This window comes from Pelophylax lessonae (genome assembly GCF_965119305.1).
Source record: "Pelophylax lessonae genome assembly, chromosome: 8".
Classification (NCBI taxonomy): Eukaryota; Metazoa; Chordata; class Amphibia; order Anura; family Ranidae; genus Pelophylax; species Pelophylax lessonae.
In genome coordinates this window covers 228,401,788-228,426,659 of record NC_138775.1, presented here as the reverse complement: position 1 = coordinate 228,426,659, position 24,872 = coordinate 228,401,788, and the positions used below count along the sequence as shown (strand labels likewise).

Below are 24,872 nucleotides of genomic sequence, written 5' to 3'. Positions count from 1 at the left end.
TCTGGTGGTCCCTGTGGGCCATCTCACCCCCCATCCGCCCCCCCCCCTTTCACTGACACTGGGGCTGTGGGGTGGCCTGGTCCCCCGCCTAGGGTGGGGTGGCCTGGTCCACCGCCTAGGGTGGGGTCAGGGTGCTGTGCTGGTGATGGGAGTTGGGGGGCGCACTGCCAACGATCAAGCAATCGGCTGGGGGGGGTGGGCTGTACTTGGTTGGGGCTCCTGCCAGGGCTCCTTTTCCTGCCTGTGCCATTTTTTGAGGCCTAGGGAGCCCGTCTGGGTCCCTGGGAGATTTATGGGGCTGCCATTTTCTTGTAGCCTGTGTGCCTAATGCATGACAGCCATGTTTGTGTAGTCCGGTGGCAATTTTTCGGTGGTGGGAGCCCCTCCTCATCCCCTGGTGCTGATTTTTTAATTTACTGATCGCCACTCATGCAGTGCAGATTCTCCTGGTAGCTGCAGTGCCTGGTTTCTGCAGGGTAGTGAGTCTGATGGGGTCCACTCTCTACTGAGGATCAAATGGTGCTCTGTGTCTGACAACCGGGTGGGCTGCCAGAGCGGTGAGGGTTGTCCATTAGCAGTGTTTTACACTTCTTTGTGGGGTCCCCCTGGTAACTCAAGGAGTCTTTGGAGCACAACTCCCCACCTGTTCCCCTCTCTAAGGCTGCGGGGCCCTCTGGGTCCCATCCATCCATCTATGCACTTATGGCGGTCCTGGAGTCCTTGATGTCCCGGGTGGAGGTGGCTTTTGGGCGACGGGCTGGCAAAAAGCACCTCATCTGTCTCCTCAGATCCGGAATCTGATTCGGCAACCGCGGACATGGGTCACCTTGCTGGGTCTGCGACCACGCGCCCTGAATCCTCAGATAGTGAGGAGGATTCCTCCACTTCTGCAACCGCGTCCGAAAAGGCACTAGTGGACACACTGATTGTAGCTGTGCGTGAGACCTTTAAGATGGAGGATGCAGCTGAAGCTGCAGCGGAGGTTCCCTTTGGCATTCACAAGCCATCCAGAGCAGAAAAATTGTTCCCCTTCCCCTCCTATTTTGACAGAATTGTCACAAATTAGTGGGGATGACCAAAGCGTCCCCTTGGGGTCCCTAAGCAATTTTGCTAAGCTAAGAAGTGGACTGTTCCACCGGTGGTGGACCCTCCGGTTTCCAGTTTAAACAAGCCAACTATGATTCCGGTCGAAGAGTTTCCGGCCTTTAAGGACCCGGCTGACAGGGAGGCAGAGGCTGTGGCCCACAATATGTACACACTGGCTGGTTCAGCACTAAGGCTGATATTTACCATTGCCCTGGTGTCCCAGACTTTTTCAGAGCTGGCAGACCAGCTGGTTCAGGGGCTGCAGTTTACCTGTGATGTATCTCTGGATGCGGCTCTCCTAGTGGCTCAGCTCTCTTTTTTGACAGTGGTCCTTTGGCGTGTCTTTTGGCTCAAATGCTGATCTGTGGACCAGGCTTCTAGAAAGGCCTTGATTGGCCTTCCCTTTCAAGGAGATCACCTATTTGGTGATACCCAGGATGACATCATTAAAGGTCTCACCGGAGGGAAGAGTACCTTTCTTCCGCAGACTACCAAGGGCAAGGACCCTCGTAGTAAACATGGGCCCTATTTGGTTTCGCCTTGGTTCCTCAGGTCTTCAAGAAAGTGTTGACCCCCGGTGCTAGCATTGTTACACCAATGGGGGATTGTGGTACTGGGCTACTTGGACGACCTCCTTCTACGAGCGGAGTCTCCTACTGCTCTGGTGGAAAAACCTGGAAATCACCATACGAGCTTGAGGGTGTTTGGTTGAATTCTGAATTTTCAGAAGTTTGCTCTGGTTCCATCCACAAAGCTGGACTATCTGAATTTTAAGAAGTTTGCTCTGGTTCCTTCAACAAAGCTGGACTATCTGGGTCTTTCTCTGGACTCGGCCTTAACCAGAGTGCTCCTTCCTCTGGACAAACTCCAGAAACTGCAGGCTGTATTTCGTCTCCTGCTGTCCAGCAGATGGTAATCCCTCCAGACTTGCATGCGGGTGCTGGGCCTGAGGGCGTCTACCTTTGAGGTTGTTCCATTTGCACAGTTCCATACGAGGTCCCTGCAAGGGACATTTTGGCCAAATGGGACAAGAATCCGCAGTCTCTTGACAATCAGAATCCGGCTGAGCCAGGGAACGAAAGAGTCCCTGATATGGTGGCTTTGTTCTTCGGTGCTTTGTCTGGGAAAATCCTTCATCCCCTTGTATTGGACAGTGGTCACTAAGGATGCCAGCCAGTCCGGCTGGGGAGGCGTCCTCTGCAAAATTTCTGTTTAGGGGTCTGGACACTGGAAGAGTCCAGAATGGACTCTTCATAGGGATGGGGTTCCGCTCCTTTCACACCTATATGTGTGTATGTGTGTATATATATATATATATATATATATATATATATATATATATATATATGTGTGTGTGTGTATATATACCCCTATACAGAAGTTCAGATGTCATGCCTGCCTCCAAAGACGCCCAAAAAATGCCCAATAAACGCCTGCAACAAAAACGCCCAGGTGTGAAAAGAGCGGAGCCCCATTCCTGCGCTACTGAAATTCTAAGAAAAATTATCTTTTTTTTCTGGCAGTCACCCTGACATGGAAGAGTTTGGTCACCCTGGCATAGCAGAGTCAGTTCACCCTAAACTACGGTCACCCTGACACTTAACACTTTCCCTACAGAAACTATATTATTGAATCTAACTATAGTGGTATATAGTACCCTAACTACACTGCATATCCCTTTCCTCACACTAATAATTGCAAAATGACACTGGAGCAGCAGGAGTAACAGAAATGCTTCCACTCTATTGCACAGCCTCTCTATTACAGTGCTAGAGATTTGGCGGGGCTATGTTATATACTGGGCGGCGTATGGGGGGCGTATTCACTCCTGATTGGCCTCTGGACCCCCTAGTCACTCCAATCTGCTTTTACTGATGTTTCTGGGCCAATCACTGGCTTTTAAAGCCCAGTTCCTGTCCAATTGCATTCTGGGCAGTTCTGGTGGCCGAATTCCGAACTTTTACCGCAAAAAGTTCGGAATTCGGCCGAATTTCGAACAGCCAATGTTCAGCTCGAACTGATAGTCGACCCGAACCGTTCGATCATCCCTACTTGTAACAAAACTGAGTACTTATAGCAGAGAGAGGGAGTAAACCCCCTGGGACTGCCCATTGGCGTAGCCAGACTTTTTTTCTGCCTAGTGTTCTACTCCTGTAGGGGGCAGCATAACCCAATGGTCAAGAAGATCAGGAGCTGTGTCTGTCAATGAACATCAGAGAAATGAATTTATTGTAAGTAAAAAATCACGGTTTTTTTTTTAATATGCTCTTAACTCTTCCTCCTGAAGTATGTCCAAAAAATTTCTGCAATGCAAAATTTCCAAATTTACCATGGACTGCACAATGGTCTTTTTACCTCTACTGGACTGCCATTGTGGTGTGATTGGCCAAGAAGTGATATAATATGCTCTTTAAAATTGGAAGCTTTGTCTGAAGACAGCATGGAGTGTAATGAAGAACAGAAGAGCCTTGGGAAGAATTTGACCAAAGTGGATCTACTTAGATTAAAGCAGACTGTCAAAATACAAAGTATGATTTTTAGTTAAACCAGTAGTATTCAATTTTCTTGTCATAGGGGCCTTACCCGTGGCCCCTGACACCACCAAAGGGTCACTAATAACGTATTGCTACAGAAAGCGGTCACAGACTGCAAAAATGAAACACAAGATGGCCAGAGATTATGGTCATTTTACAAGAGATGATCAGAGACTGCAAACATGCTGCAGGAGATGGTCAAAGATTTCAAACATATTGGAGTTACTGGAGACTGGGGGAAGGCTTTAGGAGGCCTTCATAGACTGAAGATACGTTACGTGAGACTGTTTGTGATCACTGCTAATACAGCACAACAATGCATTAGACCTTTACCCTCATGTAAAAAAGGCCACAAAATACAAAAAAATGAAGAAAACTAAAAAATACATACTTTATACCCCAACTCATGCCTAGTTGAGCATGAAGTCACAGATATCCGTATAGTTCTATCTTGGGGACATTGAGGAATTTAAATCTCACGTAAAGATGCTACAGAATTGTGTTCTTGTGAGATCTGGGATCCACAGTGTGCCCAGTATCCTGGTGGAAGGCCCATGATGTCACACTTGCCTATGCATGTGGGCATCAATTTTTAAGTTCTCTACAAAAAGTGTGTGTTGCTTTTTTCTGTTTACATTTTTCACAGAGGAGGAATTTAAATACCTTATTTTGATGCAAGGTCTCACTGTTCAAACATGCTGAAATCCATCAACAGACAAATAGGCGCTCAATGTACAAACTGTGTTTGGTCTATTTTGCTGCTGGAGAGGTGTCCCCCCCCCCCCCCCCCCCCACACACACACACACACACACACACACACTTTCTGTCTAGTAAAACACTATCAGCAAGAGTGAAAGACAGAGGAAATGTATCTAACAAAGTCCCCTGAAAGCAGTAAAAGTCTGATGAGGTTCTAAACCTTCCTTTCTTTATCCTTAAAAGATTAAAAAGGTTTTGGCTGGACAGACTTTAAAGCTGAACTCAAGGAATTAGGCAAAATGTACCTTTGCATTGGGGGCCCATTTGAACTGGAAGGTCCAAAACTTTCTTTTAGTCTAGGCCAGGAATCTTCAAACTATGGCCCTCCAGTTGTTCAGGAACTACAATTCCCATCATGCCTAGTCATGTCTGTGAATGTCAGAGCTTTCCAATGCCTCATGGGACGTGTAGTTCTGCAATAGCTGGAGGGCCGTAGTTTGAGGATCCCTGGTCTAGGCTTTTGGAGTACATGAATATTTAAGTTATTCACAGCCAAGCTGTGCAACTAGACCAGCATTTCAGGCCAGAGCCACATGCTCAACTCCTAATGTTCAAGAAAGGGTTAAAAGTTCTGCAATGCATGTGATGCTGAAGATCTGCCCATAGTGTGGAGCTTTGGGCAAAAGGGAACAGCACTAGAACAAGATCTAGGGTAACTACTATACATATCCCTGCACCCTAAAAAAAAAAAAAACATTTAGGGTAGATGTATGTAATTCCCAGAGTTTAGTTTTCAAAAGGATTTGCAGATTCTACCAATAACAAATATACTGCAAATATATGCAATTAAATAGCAGCAAAAAGGATTTGTGCTGAGATCTAAGTCGCCAATATGGAAATTTGTCTATTGACAAACACAGCACAGTTGTTGGTTTATGAGTAATGGTTGCTCTCTGGGGAGATATAAGAAAGGAGTTACATGAGCTTCAGTTTACCAGCTGCTTTCACCTACTTTTGTAAGACGACATTTGTAAGACTTGGAGTTCTGCCTACTGTGAGATGCAGTTGAAAGTAGTAAACCACATACTGTAGACTGCATGTTTTCACTTTTCTGAATCTTAGGTAATGTTTGAGCCATCATGTAAAACAGTAGGAGTCTATGAATGTTTTCACCCAAAGATTTACACAACTTTCACCCAGGATTCCCACATTTTTCTAACTGGCTTTAATTACATAAGGTAGACCTTCGTGTTTGTCCTCTGTTGCTTATAAAACCCCCTATATTACAAAAAAGGCATTTTGTACTTACTGTAAAATCCATTTCTTTGGATTTATCAAGGGACACAGAATTTAGTTATTCAGAGACAATTAGGCTATATTGCAACCTGCAAAAGGATTTTGACAGTGGCAAACAAAAAAAAAATCAGTCAGCCAGGTGTAATCCCTCTCACTCCCAGTATGCCATAGTAAGCTTCCAGAAGCAGTCCAACTTAAGGATGGGCAGCAGTAACAAAACACCGACGGCTCCACATAACAAAACAATAGAACTGAGGGCAACCTGCAGCTTAGAAGAGCTGCTTAAATCACCTTATGCCCGAAGTTGGAATCAGATGAGACCTCACCATCCACCTGTTAAAAATTTAGAGAAAGTGTGAACAGAAGACAAGGTGGCAGCCCTAAAAATTGGGGGAACATGGGCCTGATGCTGAAAAGCCAAAGAGGCACTCATAGGTCTATTATTGTGAGTTTAACAGGAAAGGGTGGAACCTGATGCTTAAAGTGATACTAAACACACACTGTTTAATTTAACCACTTAAGCCCCGGAAGATTTGGCTGCTCAAAGACCAGGCCCTATTTTGCGATTCAGCACTGCGTGAATTTAACGGACATTTACGCGGTCCTGTAACGCTGTACCCAAACAAAATTGACATCCTTTTTTTCCCACAAATAGAGCTTTCTTTTGGTGGTATTTGATCACTTGTGCGATTTTTATTTTTTGCGCTATAACCAAAAATAGAGCGACAATTTTGAAAAAATAACAATCTTTTTCACATTCTTTTATATGAAATTCTCAAAAAATTTTTACTAGTAATGGCGGCAATCTGCGATTTTTTTTACAGGACTGCGACATTGCGGCGGACAGATCGGACCCCTGACTGACATTTTTGACACTTTTGGGAGTACCAGTGACATTACTATAGTAATCAGTGCTATAAATATGCACTGTTACTGTCAAAATGACACTGGCAGGAAAGGGGTTAACTTTATTGGTGATCAAGGGGTTAAGTGTGTCCCTAGGGGCATGATTCTAACTGTGGGGGGGCATGACTTGTGATGTAACCACAGAGACATACGATCCTACATAGCAGGATTGTATAGTATCTGCACTTACATCAGGGAGAATGACAGACGGCTGTGTTTACATCAGCCATCTGCCTTTCTCCCTCTCCTGCGGGAGATCGCGAGTGACTGGCGGACAACGGAGCCGCCGGTCAATCGCACGGGGATGACTGTGAATGAGCGGGGGCGGGTGGGCGCCTCTGGCGGTACGCGCTCGCCCCCTACAGGCGGCTGAACGAGTGACGTACCCCTACGTCACTTTGCCCAGCAGCGGCTGCCTGCCGCAGTATATCTGCCGTGGGCAGTCGTTATGTGGTTAAATTGCCCTTCTATTTTTGTATGTAGATGATGGAACTGTAATTATTATAACCACTTCTGGACCGGAAGATTTTCCCCCTTAACCTCCTCCCACCCTGGCAATGCACATATACGGCCAGATGAGAGCTTCCTCCTTCTGAGTGGACGTTCAGGAACGTCCTTCTGAAGGAGGGAGATTGCGCAGCTGCGTGCACGCAAGGCTGCAGGATCTCGTGTGCCTGTGTCCCCTGGACACAGCACAATACTGTTCGGCAGGAGGGCCCTGTGATTGGCCCTCCTGGTCACATGATGGCTGTGTCCAATCACAACCATTATGTGATGTCAATACAGCAGTTGTCACAATGATCAGCTCTGCTTCTCCTCACATAGTGAGGAGAAACAGAGCGGATAGATGCTGGCAGGCTGCGATCAGTGAGTATAGAGCTGCTTTACTGCTCTTTACTCACTGATCACCCTGCTAGTGTCAACACACAGTGTCCCCAACACACCAATACAGTGTCCCCAACACAGTAAAAGCACCTGTAACACATCTGTCCCGGTACAAGAATCTGTTACAGTGAACATCTGTCCGTGATAATTTGCCACACCTGTCCATAATCATTTGTCACATCTGTCTGTGATCATCTGGCGCACATCTGGCTCACATCATCTGCCAGTGATCGTCCAGCTCATCTGTCCATGATCATCCGCCGCATCTGTCCGTGATCATCCGCCGCATCTGTCTGTGATCATTTGCCGCATCGGTCCATGATCATTTACCACATCTGTCCGTGATCATCTGCCATATCTGTCCATGATCATTTGCCGCATCTGTGCTTGATAATTTGCCGCATCTGTCCATGATCATCTGGCGCACATTTGGTGCACATCATCTGCCACATCTGCCCGTGATCATCTGGCGCACATCACCTGCTACATCTGTCTGTGATCATCTGGCGCACATCATCTGCCCCATCTGTCTATGATCATCTGGCGCACATCATCTGCCACATCTGCCAGTGATCATCTGGCGCATCTGTCCGTGATAATCTGGCACATCTGTCCGTGATAATCTGCCACATCTGTCTGTGATCATCTGCCACATCTGTCCGTGATCATCCGGCGCACATCATCTTTCACATCTGCCAGTGATCATCTGATGCATCTGTCCATGATAATCTGTCACATCTGCCCATGATAATCTACCACATCTGTCCGTGATAATCTGCCACATCTGTCTGTGATTATATGGCACACATTATCTGCCAGTGATCATCTGGCACATCTGTCCATGATAATCTGCCACATCTGTCCATGATATTCTGCTACATCTGTCCATGATATTCTGCTACATCTGTCCGTTATCTGCCCCATCTGTCTGTGATCTGCCACATCTGTCCCAGTGAACATCTGCCACATCCCAGTGATCAACATCTATCACAGGGCCTTCAAAAATATGATAAGTACTCAAGAAATTAAATGTGTAATTTATGCACCTAGAACGCCTGAAGGTGCTACTTGGATGTTGGGCCTCTGTATGAGGCCAGGCTGTGGAAAAGTGTCACACATGGGGTTTCGCCACACTAAGGAGAAGTAGCAGAATGTATTTTGGGGTGTAATTTTTGTTATGTACATGCTATGTGTTAGAAATATTTTATAAATTAAAGACACATTATCTCTCGTAGAATATACATTGGGGTGTTTGCTTTCCAAAATGGGGTAATTTGTGTAAAATTCCATTGTCCTGGTGCTCCAGGGCCTTCAAAAATGCGATAGGTACTCAGGAAATTAAATGTGTAATTTATGCCTTTAGAACGCCTGATGGTGCTACTTGGATGTTGGGCCTCTGTATGTGGCCAGGCTGTGGAAAAGTCTCACACATGTGGTATCGCCATACTCAGGAGGAGTAGCAGAATATATTTTGGGGTGTAACTGTAAGTTTATATATGCCATGTGTAAGAAATAACTTGTTAATATGGCAATTTTGTGCGAAATGTTTCTTACTAAATACCTTGGACTGTCCTCTTTACAAAAAGGGGGGATATTTGTACTGTCCTCACATTTTAGGGCCTCAAGAAATGAGATAGGTAGTCAGTACATCAGGATTGATCAATTTTCAATGATACGTAGCCTAGCTTGTAGGCTCTATAACCTTTACACAAACCTTTTAGCATACACTTATCAGGATTTATTTTTACCAAAGACATGTAGCAGAATACATACTGAATAAATACCACCAAAAGAAAGCTCTATGTGTGTGAACAAAATGATAAAAATTAAATTTGGGTACAGTGAATAATTGTCATTCAAAGTGCGAGAGCACTGAAAGCTGAAAATTGGTCTGGGAAGGAAGGGTGTGTAAGTGCCTAGTATTGAGGTGGTTAATGACCAGGCCATTTTTTGCGATTCGGCACTGCGTTATTTTAACGGACAATTGCGCGGTCGTGCGATGCTGTAAAAAATTGATGTCCTTTTTTTCTCACAAGTAGAGCTTTCTTGTGGTGGTATTTGATCACCTATGCCATTTTTATTTTTTGCGCTATAAACAAAAATAGAGCGACAATAATGAAAAAAAAAAAACTATATTTTTTGCTTTCTGCTATATAACATTCCCCCCCAAAAAAAGTGTAAAAATCAAATTGTTTCATCATTTTAGGCCAATTTGTATTCTGCTACATATTTTTTGTACTAAAAAATCCCAATAAGCATATTTTGATTGGTTTGTGCAAAAGGTATCGCGTCTACAAACTAGGGGAAAGATTTATGTCATTTTTATTTATTTATTTATTTATTTACTAGTAATGGCGGCGATCAGTGATTTTTAGCGGAACTGGCACATTGCGGCGGCCAGATCAGACCCCTGACATTTTTGACACTTTTGGGGGGACCTAAAAATATGCACTGTTACTGTACTAATGACACTGGCAGGGAAGGGGTAAACCCAGGGGCTATCAAAGGATTAAATGTGAGCCAAGGAGGTGTTTTCTAACTGTGGGGGGGTGGGCCTATGAAATCAACACATAAATCTGTGTTCCTAATTAGAGAAACACAGGAGGAGCTCTGTATTGATTCCTGAGAGAACAACGGTCTGCTGTGTTTAGAACAGCAGACAGCCGTTCTCTCTTCACAGGGAATGATTGCAGGTGCCCGCGTGGATCGGCTTCCCCGCTGGCAAGAGGGGGAGCGCACGTGACCCGAGGATTGCGCCTGCGAACCACTGTATAGATACAGCAATTTGCGTGAACCTGCCGCCGTATAACTGCAGTGGCTGGTCAGCAAATTGTTAGTTTTAAAACAAAAAAAACATCTACTGTAAGTACCTTTTTCCTAATCAATATACAGCTGTCACATGACCAATTTCTTTCCCATGCTGTCTGCAGGGAAACATAAGCAGGGGGAGCTTCTAGTCCTCTGCTGGTTACATGTTCAAAATAAAAAAAAAAACAGCTATTGGAATACAAATTAAAAATAAATAATGAATATCAATAAACTGTTTTAAATTGACTTACAAATATTTATTTGAAATCAATTATTTTGTGGAAATAACATGCTGTGGGTGGATTTCTGCCAGTCACAGGCTGTGTCAATTCCCTCCAGCCTGTGTCTTAGAATAGGAGATGAATCAAGATTAATTATCCCACCCCCATTTTGTTTAGCTGGTTGATGGGCATGGAGAAGGGGGAGAGTGGGCTGTCATTTACCACTGTGTATACGCCCACATGTGGGACTCTATAGTCACATGGGCTGCTCACATGTGATAGGGAGGAAGCGCTTAGCATAGAAACTCACTGAAAAGTGAGCATGTGCAGAGTTGCCACAACAGCTGTAAAATCCCTAGCTGAACAGGTGACATGAACAGAAGGTGGAGTCAGAGAACAGCAGGATCAACCAGGTTTTTTGCAGAATACAGAAAACAAATCTCATAGTGACTGAGTGAGCATGAACAGTATGTAATACTGCATTTATTAATAGATTTTTTATGATGTGAGGTTAGTGACCATAAGCATCAATAAGCATAAGCAGAACAATGGTTTAAGCCACTGGGAAATGGTGAAATGAGAAGCTGGTTCCCTTTTGCAGGAACCATCAGGACTGACAAAAAGAGAGTCAGTCTTTCTAATGGAAGAAGTGGCTGAAAGGACGAGAGGAAAACCTCCACAGCACGAACTACATTTATCCAGTGAAAGGAAATTTTATTTTAGATAAACCAAAGCCAGAGAGGTGTAAGAAGTCTTGGTTGATGTAAAAGGCTGAGTCACCTTTAGAAGAAAAGAGATTCTAAGCCTCAATACCACCTTATCTTTATTTAAATATAATTCTTTACAGAACAACGCTGCCAGCTCCAACACTTACCTCCCAGAAGTGATAACAACAAGGAAGACAACCTTGTAAGTGAGAGCAGAAAGGAAAATATCCCCAATAGGTTCAAAATGTGGTTTTTGAACCAGATTCAAATCCCACAGAGTCTGGCATGACTGCAAAGGAGGAGCTACATGAGATACACCCTGTTCAATAGTCTTAACCAATGAATGGGAGGCTAGTGGTTTTTAAAATGTGATCGCAAGGGCTGAAATTCACCCTTTGATATTACTCAGGGCCAAATTATGTTTTAGGCCTAAATGCAGACAGGTCAAGCTGGGGCTGGGGTGAAAGCTTTGGTCTTTGCACCATGCAAAGTATGCCTTTTATGTGCAATGATAGATCTTGCTGGAGTTAGACATGCTAGCTTTTAACCAGTTTCGGCTTGCCCCACGTACATTTACTGCAGTAGGACAGCCCAGCTGCACAAAATCACGTACAGGTAAATGATTCCCATGCGTATGCCTGCCCGCCGTCCCCACGGCAATCTGATTCGGATCATGTCCAGGCCAATGATTTATGGCCTGGACATGCTGATCAGTTCTGACCAATGGAAGAACCTCCTGTGCCTGTGTAATGTAAACAAAGGCACAAGAAATGATGTAATCTCCTCTCCTGGAGTCCTGTTCAGTTCAAGCGAGCGAGGAGAGAGCATCAACAGTGAGTACACAAGCACTACACTGACACCAGTAAACATAGGCACATATTTCACCCCCTGATCACCCCCCCCCCTTCAGTCAACCCTTTCATTCCCTGTCACAGTGTCGCTATATACAGTGTACAGATATTTTACTGATCACTGTATTGGTGTCACTGGTGACGCCAATTAGTGTCAGCCGAAGTTTGTGGTAGTTAGTGTCAGTCCCAGATAGGTTTAGGGTACCTGCCATATATTCCCTAATAAAGGTATAACCCCTTGATCACCCCCAGTTAACCCTTTTCACTCCCTGTCACAGTTTCATTAGAACAGTGTACAGTTTTTTTCTGATCACTGTATTAGTGTCATGGGTGACGCTAGTTAGCTAGATAGCATCAGTGTCAGCCTTATTATAGCTTCAGGGTCCCGCCACATATTCTCTAAAAAAAATGTTAACCCCCTGACTCCCTCGCCCCAGTTAACCCTTTCACTCCCGGTCACAGTGTCATTGGTAAAGTGTACAAATCTTTTTTCCTGAGCACTGTATTAGTATCACGGGTGACGCTAGTTACAGTAAATAGTTAGCATCAGTGACAGTCTTAATACAGCGTCAGGGACCCGCCACATATTCTCTAATAAAGTTTAAACTCCCTGATCAACCAACCCCCAGTTAACCCTTTCACTCCCTTTCACAGTGTAATTGATATAATGTACAGATCTTTTTCCTGATCACTGTATTAGTGTCACGGGTGACACCAGTTAGCATCAGTGTCAGTTAGGGTCAATCCCAGACAGCGTTATATTTTAACCCTTTAATTGCCAGTAACACCATCACACACACTATATACCTCCATAACTAGTTTAGTGTTTGAACGGAAAAATATCTTCGATCTGATCAGAACTTTACTAGCGTCCCCAATAGTATAGTATTCCCAAAAACACTGCATTAGCAGGATCGCCCCTAAAACCTGCCAGCACCTGCATTTAGCCCCTCTGCCCAGCCCACCTAAGCAAGTGCAGTATCAATAGATCACTGTCACTTCCAATACACAGTACACAAAACCGCAGCGTTAGAGTCAGGCACTAGCAGTTAATTTTTTTTTTGTAGCAGTTCAAACAGTCTTCGATAACCAAGTGCTTTTTTTAGCTGTGAGTCACACTAGGTACCTGTAAATTGAGTGGCCAAAATGTCAAACGAAAGGTACACTAGTGAAGAGGCCTACGGGATACTGAGCATGACAGATGAAAGCGATGGGAAGTCCTCACTGCCAGAATCAGGCTTGGCATACGAACCTGTAGAGAGCAGCGGCACCCTGACAGATAGCTCTGAAGGGTCCCTGCTACGGTCAGACATACCCAACCCCATTCTTCTGTTGCTGACATGCAACAACTGCATGATTCTCATATGCAGTGTCGGTACTAGTGCCGCTCTACCTTCTGGTGAACTGGCGAGCACCAGTGGCCTAGTACATCCTGGTCATAGACAAACCAGCACTGCAGTATCACATGGTAATGTGGCCCGCAGCCACCAAGAATTTGAACGCAGACCCATAGACTCCATAGTGTCCTTCCTGATTTGCTTGCAAATCATGATTGGCACCCCACAGATTCTGCAGCACCCGTACTTCCCCCATTCACTGGCCAACCCGGAATTCAGGTGGAAACAGCGGATTTTAATCCATTAAATATTTTATATTTTGCCACAAGTTTCAGGAAAATTACAATTAATTTATCTTTTTACACAAAGTTGTCACTAAATGATATATTGCTCACACATGCCATGGGTATATGTGGAATTACACAAAATACCCAAAATACATTTTTCTGCTTCTCCTGAATAAGGGGATACCACATGTGTGAGACTTTTTAGCAGTCCAGCCGCGTACAGGACCCCGAAAACCAATCACCGCCTTCAGGCTTTCTAAGGGCGTAAGTTGTTGATTTCACTCCTCACTACCTATCACAGTTTCGGAGGCAATGAGGCAATGAAATGCCAAGATAGCACAAACCCCCCCCCATGACCCCTTTTCGGAAAGTAGACATCCCAAGGTATTTGCTAAGAGGCACAGTGAGTATGTTGCAGCTCTCATTTGTTTTGGAAAATGTAAAGGACATTTTTTTTTTCTTTTTTCAATTTTCAAAACTTTGTGACAAAAAATTTGATTTGCAAAATACTCAAAATGCCTCTCAGCAAAAAGCTAAAAGTCTTTTAAAAAATATCCAATATACTCAATTTATGTCATTTTTTTTGGCCAAAATATATTTACCTACATGTCTTTGACAAAGAAAATTCAATGAGCGTATTTTTATTGGTTTGCGCAAAAGTTATAGCGTCTACAAACTATGATGTAAATACTGAAATTTACGCAGCTTTAATTTCTGACTGCCTATATCATTTCATGAAGTGCTAAAATGGCAGGGCAGTACAAAACCCCCCCCAAACTACCACTTTTTGGAAAGTAGACATCATAAGGAATGTCCTGAGAGGCATGTTGAGTTCATTGAATATTTAATTTTTTTGTCACAGGTGTTTGAAAAATGACTAAAAAATAAAAAACTTTTTTTACACAAAGTTGTCATTGAAATGATATATTGCTCACACATGCCATGGGTATATGTGTAATTACACCCCAAAATATATTCTGCTGCTTCTCCTGAGTACAGGGATACCACATATGTGAGACTTTTTGGGAGCCTAGCAGTGTACGGGAACCCGAAAACCAATCCCCACCATCAGAATTTCAAAGGGCGTACATTTTTCATTGCATTTTCTCACTACCTATAACGGTTTAGGAGGCCCTGAAATGTCAAGATATCACAACCCCCCCCCCCCCCCCAAATGACCCTATTTTGGAAAGTAGATACCCCAAGCTGTTTGCTGAGAGGCATGGTGAGTCCATGGAATATTTAATATTTTGCCACAAGTTTTGGGAAAATTACAATTTTTATTTTTTATTTTTATTTTTTAACACAAACTTGTCACTAAAAGATACATTGCTCACACATGCCATGGGTATATGTGGAATGACATCCCAAAATACATTCTGCCACTTCTCCTGAGTATGGGGATACCCCATGTGTGAGACTTTTTGGGAGCCTAGCTGTGTACGGGACCCCGAAAATCAATCACCATCTTCAGGTTTTCTAATGGCATAAATTGTGCATTTCACCTCTGCACAAACCCCCCCCCCCCCCAAATGACCCCATTTTGTAAAGTAGACACCCCAAGCTATTTGCTGAGAGGCATGGTGAGTCCATGGAATATTTTATATTTTGCCACAAGTTCCGGAAATATATATATATATATATATATATATTTTTTTTTTACACAAAGTTGTCACTAAATGATATATTGCTCACACATGCCACGGTTATATGTGAAATGACACCCCAAAATACATTCTGCTGCTTCTCCTGAGTACAGGGATACCCCATGTGTGAGACTTTTCTGCAGTCTAGCCAAGTACAGGACCCCGCTAACCAATCCCCACTTTCATGCTTTCTAAGGGCGTAAATTGTTGATTTCACTCCTGACTACCTATCACAGTTTTGGAGGTCATGAAATGCCAAGACAGCACAACCCCCCCCCCCCCCCCCCCAAATGATCCATTTTCAGAAAGTAGACACCCTAAGCTATATGCAGAGAGGCATGTTGAGTGTTTTGCAGATCTCACTTTTTGTCACAAAGTTTTGGAAATCGAAAAAGAGGGAAGAAAAATGCATTTTCCTGTTTTTTATTCATTTTCCAAAAAAAATGAGAGCTGCAAAATACTCACCATGCCTCTCAGCAAATAGATTGGAGTGTCTACTTTGCAAAATGGGGTCATTTGGGGGGGGGGGGGTTTGTGCAATCTTGGCATTTCATGGCCTTCAAAAGTGTGATAGGTAGTAAGGAGTGAGATCAACAATTTACGCCCTTAGAAAGCCAGAAGGTGCGGATTGGTTTTCCGGGTCCTGTACGCGGCTAGACCGCCAAAAAGTCTCACACATGGGGTATCCCTGTACTCAGGAGAAGCAGCAGAATGTATTTTTGGGTGTCATTTCACATATACCCATGGCATGTGTTAGCATTATATAATTTACTGACAACTTTGTGTAAAAAAACAAACAAAAAAAAATAATAAATTTTCCCGAAACTTGTGGCAAAATATAAACTATTCCATGGACTCATCATGCCTCTCAGCTAATAGCTTGGAGTGTCTGCTTTGCAAAATGGGGTCATTTGGGGGGGTTTTGTGCTATCTTGAAATTTCAGGGCCTCTAAAACTGTGACAGGTAGTGCAGTGGTAAAATCATATAAGAAGGTGTTCTGTCCAGTGGTCAGAACTTGAAGATGGTTAAATGGTCAGGACAAATTTAGGGACACAATGTAAAAAGTAAATCATAGCAATTTATTGTGGACAAATCATATGTGAATACATAACCGTTCAGATACTAATCATGTGTATTGTATAACCAGTATAAACAAGAAACAAGACATATAACATAAAACAATTAACAGGGTACCGGCCGGTGCATAATAAATCGCAGGAGTACAATGTATCAAAAATAATGCAGGTGGTGTACACCACAATTATAGCCTCCCTGTGATGTGTTCCTATGGACGTTCGGGATATTCTGGGTAATTAGTCACTTTGTGCTTAACTAAGCAGTATATGCGGGAGTATTGTGTGGCAGGCTTGTCGGGATGGCTATTCCGCCATTTAACATCATCCGTGATGGTTAGGGATATATAGGGACTTTTGCAGAGTCGGTGCAGTGACCCGTGGCTCTGGCGGCTAATGCCGTTACTTCACCCTTTTCCCTTCGTGATGTATTTGAGTTACCAAACTCTTCAGGGGTCTAGGTATATATGGGAATATTTACAGAGTCTGCAGTCTGTCCTTAGACTCCGATGGCTGAAATGCCGTTTTGATCCCTTTCCTGTTCCTGAAGGGTGTGTTTTCGTGCGGGGGAGAGATGATTTCATTCGTTGCAGCGGTATAGTGGAGTGTCAGGTATGGTGTTTAAACGCTCCATAAATCCACCTTATACTATAATATGCTTGCGGATCACTAGTGATCCATTCCTTAGGAGCCAAAACGTAAAAACAGACAATATTACCCAATCAAACTTTTTTATGACATGGCATATTCACTGGGAGAAGAATTCGATTTAGAAATAAGAGAAGCATTTAATAAAGACAGTACGACCACATTAAGCAATCAAGAAGAAATAGACAACCGATTCAAAGAACATAAAAAATTCATAATAAAACACCTCAATAGAAAATGGGACATCTCCTTCTTGGAAATGTATATTAAAGAGAAAATAATACCTAGAGGACTTCGCGACAGAGTGATCCCAGCAGAACACCTACAGAATGATTGATTTCTACCCAAATGGCAAAACCTATGCATCAATAATGGAATAGAAGTAATGAAATTAATCTTAGAAGAGGAAAAAATTCAACTTGCCGAACTTACAGACCAGATAACGGAAAGCATTAAAGGACTAGAACCCTTCAAAAATTGCGAAGAGTTCAATATACAAAACGACAACCTCAAAAAAGAGGTAGAGAAAGCCCAGCAAAATCTGAAAAAAATGAAACAATCAAAGTACAAAAGAGACATTGAAGACTGGGAGAAAGGTCAAATATTTGATCTATCAAGAAGACGTAGACAGTATAGGTCAAGACAGAGAAGCTCAAGGTCAAGATCAAGAGGTGACCCCAATTCAAGTGAAATGGATGAAGAGAGACGCAGTAAATCAGTATCTTTTTTAGTACCCGGGGAGGAGCCAGACAGAGAAACAGAAACCCATTCAGAGCATCCCAGCTCCTCCCAGAGCAACACCAAACAGAGAAACCTGACAAAACAAAGAGGAGGAGCAAGAACCAGAAGCCAAAGGGACTAAATAGAACTGACACACAAGAGACAACGAAAGACGTTATGAAGGTCATAAACCTATCAGAATTCCAACTGGAAGAACGCCACATAACACTTCTGCAGAGAGGCCTCTCGTTTTACCCAAGGCAACAATGGATGAATTTACTGTTTTCAAGGACATAGTACTCTTCCTACGTAAGGTATACCTGCGTTCATTGTATAGCAACCAAACGACGGAAAGAGAAGACAACCAACCCCAAGATGAAAACGATAAGAAGATCTTAGAAATCCTCAACTCACTGTTACAAGAGAACGAAGACACACCACAGGAAGACTACCAAGAAGGATTCAGGAAGTCCAACATACGTATTAAATCCCTTAACATGCCCCAGCTACATAAGAACAAATGGATAAGTGTGTTCCTCAACCAAGTCCAAACTGACCTGCACAAGATAAACTGGTCATACATAGGCGGGGACAACATATCAAAGGAAGAACGCCAAGCCATAATGGAATTGAATGAGTCCAGAAATATAGTAATAAATCGGAGTGATAAAGGAGGCAACGTCGTCTTAATGGACGCAATCAAGGATGAAAAAGAAGTCCTCAGACTCTTGAATGCAACAGACACATACAAAAGACTGGAGGACAATCCATTCCCCAAAGTAGTGAAGGAACTTAATAGAAAAATTAAATGGGCCAAAGAGGAAGGTCTCCTTACAAAGCAAGAGGCAGAGTACATAAGTGTGAAGGATTACAATACACCAGTCTTTTACATAATACCGAAAGTGCATAAATCACTCGGGAATCCCCCTGGAAGACCTATCATATCAGCAATCAACGGGCCTCTGGAAAAGGTAGGAAAATATCTAGATGCACTCTTCAAAGAAATGGTCACAAACCTTGAGTCTTATGTTCAAGACACAAGAGACATCCTGGAAAAAATCGACAAAATAAAAATAGAAGGCGAAACCTGGTTGGTGGGCATAGACGTTGAATCTCTGTACACCTCAATACCCCACGCATGGGGAATAAGAGCAATCGAAATTTTTTTGGAGAAACATTATACAGACTTTAGCCACCAAAATGAATTTTTGGTCGACCTTATTACATTCGCCCTAAATAACAACAATTTTCAATTTCTCTCCCGATACTATAAACAGATCCAAGGCACGTCCATGGGTGCATCATGGGCACCAGCATACGCATGCCTACACCTAGGATTGTAGGAAGAAGATATTGTATACCCAAATGAATTATACAAAAAACATGTACACACCTGGTTAAGGTATATAGACGATGTGCTAATGGTCTGGAGAGGGGACATTGAGATACTACACACATTCGTTCAAACCTTGAATATGAACGACCGAAACATACGTTTAACGTATACTTATGACAAAACCAAGATATCTTTCCTAGACCTCTGGATCAGTAATCAAAACAACAGATTGATAACAAATACCTTTCGCAAAACAACGGCAGCAAATACTTTATTAAAGCTGATAGCCATCATCCCCAATGGCTAAAGAACGGAATACCCACTGGCCAATTTTTAAGGATTAAGCGAAATTGCTCAAAACAAGATGATTACTACCATGAGAGCAAAGAACTCTATAAAAGATTCCGGGAAAGAGGATACTCGCATAAACAGCTGAGGAAAGCAAAAGAAAAATCCAGTAAACGAGAAAGAAAAGAACTCCTAGCGCGAAAAAGCCCCCCCCACAAAAGATGTGATTGGGGCAACGAGAATAATTACGCAATATGGGACGCAATGGGAGTCAGTACGCCAAGTCCTCAAGAAACATTGGGGTATCCTCAGTAGCACACCAACCATTAAAGAAATAATAGGCACCAACCCGAACATGGTAGCAAGACGAGCAAAAAATCTGAAGGACATCTTAACAAAATCTGAATTCTCAAAAGAATCAGACGGTACCTGGCTGACGCAAACTCCAAGAAGCAAGGGCATGTTCGCGTGCGGCAGATGTCAAATCTGCCCGTACATCGACAGAACAGATACATTCCATGATGCTACAGGAGAAAAAGAATACAAAATCCGTAACCTCTTGAACTGTGCAACAACTAAAATAATTTACATGATCACGTGCCCATGTAATAAAAATTATATTGGAAAGACGAAGCGACAACTTAAGATACGCATTGGCGAACACATGAGAGAGATCAGAGAGAAAAATCCGGATAAACCACTAGGCAGGCACTACACCGAACATCACGATGGAAACCTAAAAGATACGAAAATCAAAGGAATTTATGAATTAAAACTCTCCCCTAGACGGGGCGACTTTAACCGTATCCTATTACTAAAAGAAAAATGGTGGATATACAACCTAAATAGCCTCAACCCCACAGGCTTAAATACCGAGATGAACTTTCAGGTTTTCTTAGAGAAATAATGGGGACTGCAATCCATTTCTGAACCTTCAAAATCCTCCGTTAAAAAGGTCTGTTAAAAACGTTTTACTAAACCAAAACTTCCTCTTAGTAAAGCATTCCCTAAATGAAGGAAAAAATTAGGTACACCAATATACTCTATTCCCAGCCAACACTACTGCACATATACTTCTTTTTGAAAGGAAAACCAGTATATAGGTCTCTGTCATCGTTAGGTGTTGTCTGTCTCCATAATAAGCAACTTCTTAAATTGTTTACTGTGATAAAAATGTATAAAGACCAACATACACGGACAGATATGTCACAATATCGTCCTACAAATGTAAGATTTCTTCCCCCAAAGAGTTGTATCATAACTACAAGGATGCATCAACTAACAGCCATACCACAGTAATATCCAGTTTAGGATTAAATGCATTCAAAAAATGATCAGTAAATTATGACATATTCAAAGCACTTCAAATTCTCTCATGAGGGATCCAAAATCACCCGATGTGTGAACAAGCCCATAGAAATTCCCTAATTACCTAATTGAATTTAAACCCGATCACCTGTGAAGGCATGTACATATAGGGCACAGGCATCAGGTTAATCCACGTCCAGACGAAGCTACGCTACGTTAAAGCGAAACGCGTTGACGTCATCATTACCGCCGGTGCGACCACGAGTGTCCCAGGCGCGGATGGCGGGCGGAGTTGACTGAAGCGAGGCGACCGGGACCGGCATCTACACCACCTACACCAGCGGAGGATAGGAATAGGAGCTATTCTGTTACAGGACGGAGGTCAGGTAAGTGAAGCATCGCACAAGTAGGCAAACTACTTTACAAAGGGGTGAAGCATCAGCCAATTGGCTGACAGAGTGTTTGGCTGCAGCATTAAGACTACCGAGGTATTCCCCCACCAGGCAGCCTATAGCATTCCAAAAGCACACTCTGCATAGTCCCCACCCGATGCTTCAGAAACACCATACCTGACACTCCACTATAACGCTGCAACGAATGAAATCATCTCTCCCCCGCACGAAAACACACCCTTCAGGAACAGGAAAGGGATCAAAACGGCATTTCAGCCATCAGAGTCTAAGGACAGACTGCAGACTCTGTAAATATTCCCATATACACCTAGACCCCTGAAGAGTTTGGTAACTCAAATACATCACGAAGGGAAAAGGGTGAAGTAACGGCATTAGCCGCCAGAGCCACGGGTCACTGCACCGACTCTGCAAAAGTCCCTATATATCCCTAACCATCACGGATGATGTTAAATGGCGGAATAGCCATCCCGACAAGCCTGCCACACAATACTCCCGCATATACTGCTTAGTTAAGCACAAAGTGACTAATTACCCAGAATATCCCGAACGTCCACAGGAACACATCACAGGGAGGCTATAATTGTGGTGTACACCACCTGCATTATTTTTGATACATTGTACTCCTGCGATTTATTATGCACCGGCCGGTACCCTGTTAATTGTTTTATGTTATATGTCTTGTTTCTTGTTTATACTGGTTATACAATACACATGATTAGTATCTAAACGGTTATGTATTCACATATGATTTGTCCACAATAAATTGCTATGATTTACTTTTTACATTGTGTCCCTAAATTTGTCCTGACCATTTAACCATCTTCAAGTTCTGACCACTGGACAGAACACCTTCTTATATGCATTTTCTGGTTAGGTCGGACATGTATTATTGAAATACAGGGACCTATCATAGCATTCCAATTTAAACGCTTCATAAATCCACCTTATACTACAGTGGTAAAATCAGCAATTTACGCCATTAGAAAACCTGAAAATGGGGATTGGTTTTCGGGGTCCTGTACACAGCTAGGCTCCCAAAAAGTCTCACACATGGGGTATTCCTGTACTCAGGAGATGCAGCAGAATGTATTTTGGGGTGTCATTTCACATATACCCATGGCATGTGTGAGCAATATATCATTTAGTGACAACTTTGTGTAAAAAAACAACAATTTAATATTTTGTTTTTTGAGGTGTGAGAACACATATCAGTGCTAGCAGCAGTTTATATACTGAGTCATTTGTTTTCTTTTTTACAGACCTAAGGGGGAGCACTGATGTAAGGGCAATTTGATCTAATGGGGGAGTCTCTAAGGGGGGGGTGCTAAAGATTTAACTGGGGTCTGTAAGTTGGGGGGGGGCTGATATTAGGTGACTAAGGTATAATGGGAGGGGGTGCTGATATAAGAAAACTCTGATCTAATAGGGGGTCTCTAACGAGGGGTGTTGACTGCTGATCTAATGGTTTGTCCCCCCCCCCCATTAGCTCAAAGTCCCCTTATATTAGCGCCCCTCCCCCCCTTTAGAGCCCCCCCCCATTGCATCAGACTGACCTTCCTTATATTAATACCCCCTGGCCCCTAAAAACACCCATTAGATTACCTTACCAGCAGACTGGGAGCCACTGCAAGCCAGCAAGTCAAGTATGGACGCCAGAGTTTGGGAGCGGAGCTGGGAGGTGAAGTAGCTCAAATCTACTGCTCTAGCTATATTCCTTCCACTGTGCGAGAGAGGGGGAGGAGAAGCGGGCAGAAGGGAGGCAGACAGGCAGGAGCTGCGCTGGCACAGGAATCCTCACTGCCTGGAAGCACTGTCTGAAAGCAAAGCAGCCGCAGCCCGCCGAAATTCGCTTGGCTCCATCCCCGGGACAGAATTATATGGTTGCACTGAAGGAACAAGACTGCCCCCCACAGTAGTGGAACTACGACTTTTGCGACCCTGATAGTTCCACCACCACCAATGGCTTTAGTTCACACCAGTGCAGTGTATTCCAGTGCAGTCAAAAAAAGTAGAGCATGTTGCATTTTTTTCTGCATGGAACACATCTGGAATGTGGCAAAACGCATAAAAAATGCACCAGAACACATATGTCCTCAACTGAAAAAAATTGGGGGAAAACCAACTCAAACACATCAAGAATGCAGAAAATGTGATGTGAACAGGGCCAGAATATAACACAAGAAAAGGGAACAGAAGAAAACTGACAGACAATTTAAACTACACATAGAAAGTGGTTTACCGGTCTTGAACTATCATCTGTTTCTGGTCCACCACGTTCTGATCTGCATTGCATACATTAGGCGGATTTTGCATCCAGTGTTCCATGTGCTGGTTATGTGTTTCTCTCCTCCAGTCTACATGAAAGAAAAAAAAGCACATCAGCTGAGGTAAACAGGAAAGCATCATTTATGTATTTATTTATTTTGTTCTGTACTCATGTATTTATTTTTTTAATCAGGTAAATATGAAGCAATGCATACAAACATATGAACATTTCACACTTTAAGGGCCTGTTCACACCACAACGGGGTGCAAGAAATGCACATTCTGTGCGTATTTCCCATACCACGTTCAAAATGCACTGAGTGTTCAATCTGCTGTGGACATCAATGTAATTGTGAGGACACAACAAAAGCAGATCTCCAATGCAATGTATTTGCCTGCACTGGATCGCATGGTACAGCAGTACCATGCGATTTGGTTACAGTGCATTTTTAAAAGTACTGCATGCACTACTTTTAGTGCAATCCAATGCTGTTTCAGTCCATTCAAATAAATGGGCTGAAAATACAACATACTATATTGCACAGGAATGCGGAACGCGTTCCTGTGCAATCCTGGTGTGAACCAGCATGTGATGAAGCGCCAGCACGTGATGAAGTCAGCATGTGATGAACTTTCTACAGAACTTTCCAAGAACCACCAAGCACTGTTGTAAAATTAGATTGAACAGCAGCAGAGATTGAATCATACAGTGGGTTGAACGGAAAAAAACCTGACTCCTCTGATCGGAGCCACTGTACTAACAATCCGATGTTTCTACAGCGATCTCCCCCGCTGTGCTGTTGTGTTCTGACGGGGATGCCCCCCAGTCAGAACATTCCGGTCAGCACTCTCAGTCATTGGCTGAGAGTGCTCATTGGGAGCCGGTTGGCTGCTGGTTCTCCAGCATGTTCCTCCGATAGAAGCCAGGCAAATGGCTGGCTTATGTTGGACCAGCTGCCTTACACGGGCCAAATGTCTGCCACTTTTTATTGAACCAGCTGATGTCGCCCGTACTGTACTAGACATTAAACTCAATCAAACTCAGGCTGCCAAAAACATACAGGCAGTGCTGGGCTTCCACATTTTCAATGGCTGTAATGGATGAACAATTATTTAATACATGTTTATATAATAAAGATTTTATATAAACTAGCAAATATGTGCCTGTTATGGAATGGGCAAGGTGGGGGGTGGTGAAGAGTCTTATAAGTTTGGTTTGGGTGGAAGTTGTGAAGTAGCAGATGGGCTGAGATAGTGTCAAGTGCTGTGGTGACTGCACAGTGGTGAGAACAAGGTTGGGTGGGTGAGGGCAGGTGTGGGTAGATAAGGAAAAGGTTTTGAGGGCAAGTGGAATGCAGAAAAGTGGTGAGAAAGTTGAAAAAAATGTGTTTAGAGCGGGGGTTGTGTGGCAGAGTGATGAGGGAAGAGTACAGGGTCCTCTGTTAAGGAGAGCAGAGTGACTGGTAAAGGAGGGGGCCTAGGGTGGTTGGGGAGGGAAGACTGGTGAGATCAGGATGGTGGAAGAATTGTGAGAGTGCTGGACACAGTGGGGTTGA

The 24,872-nt window shown here is 43.4% G+C and overlaps 1 protein-coding gene across 3 annotated transcripts in view; it reads right to left on the bottom strand.

Annotated features, from left to right (window-relative positions):
* The window catches only part of SEC16B (SEC16 homolog B, endoplasmic reticulum export factor), a 379,445-nt gene that overhangs the window by 317,486 nt on the left and 37,087 nt on the right, over positions 1-24,872 (bottom strand). For all 3 annotated transcript variants that reach the window (XM_082265600.1, XM_082265602.1, XM_082265601.1), the window contains exon 4: positions 23,291-23,405. In XM_082265600.1, coding sequence (XP_082121726.1) covers positions 23,291-23,405 — 115 coding nt within the window. The remainder of the gene's footprint in view (positions 1-23,290; positions 23,406-24,872) is intronic.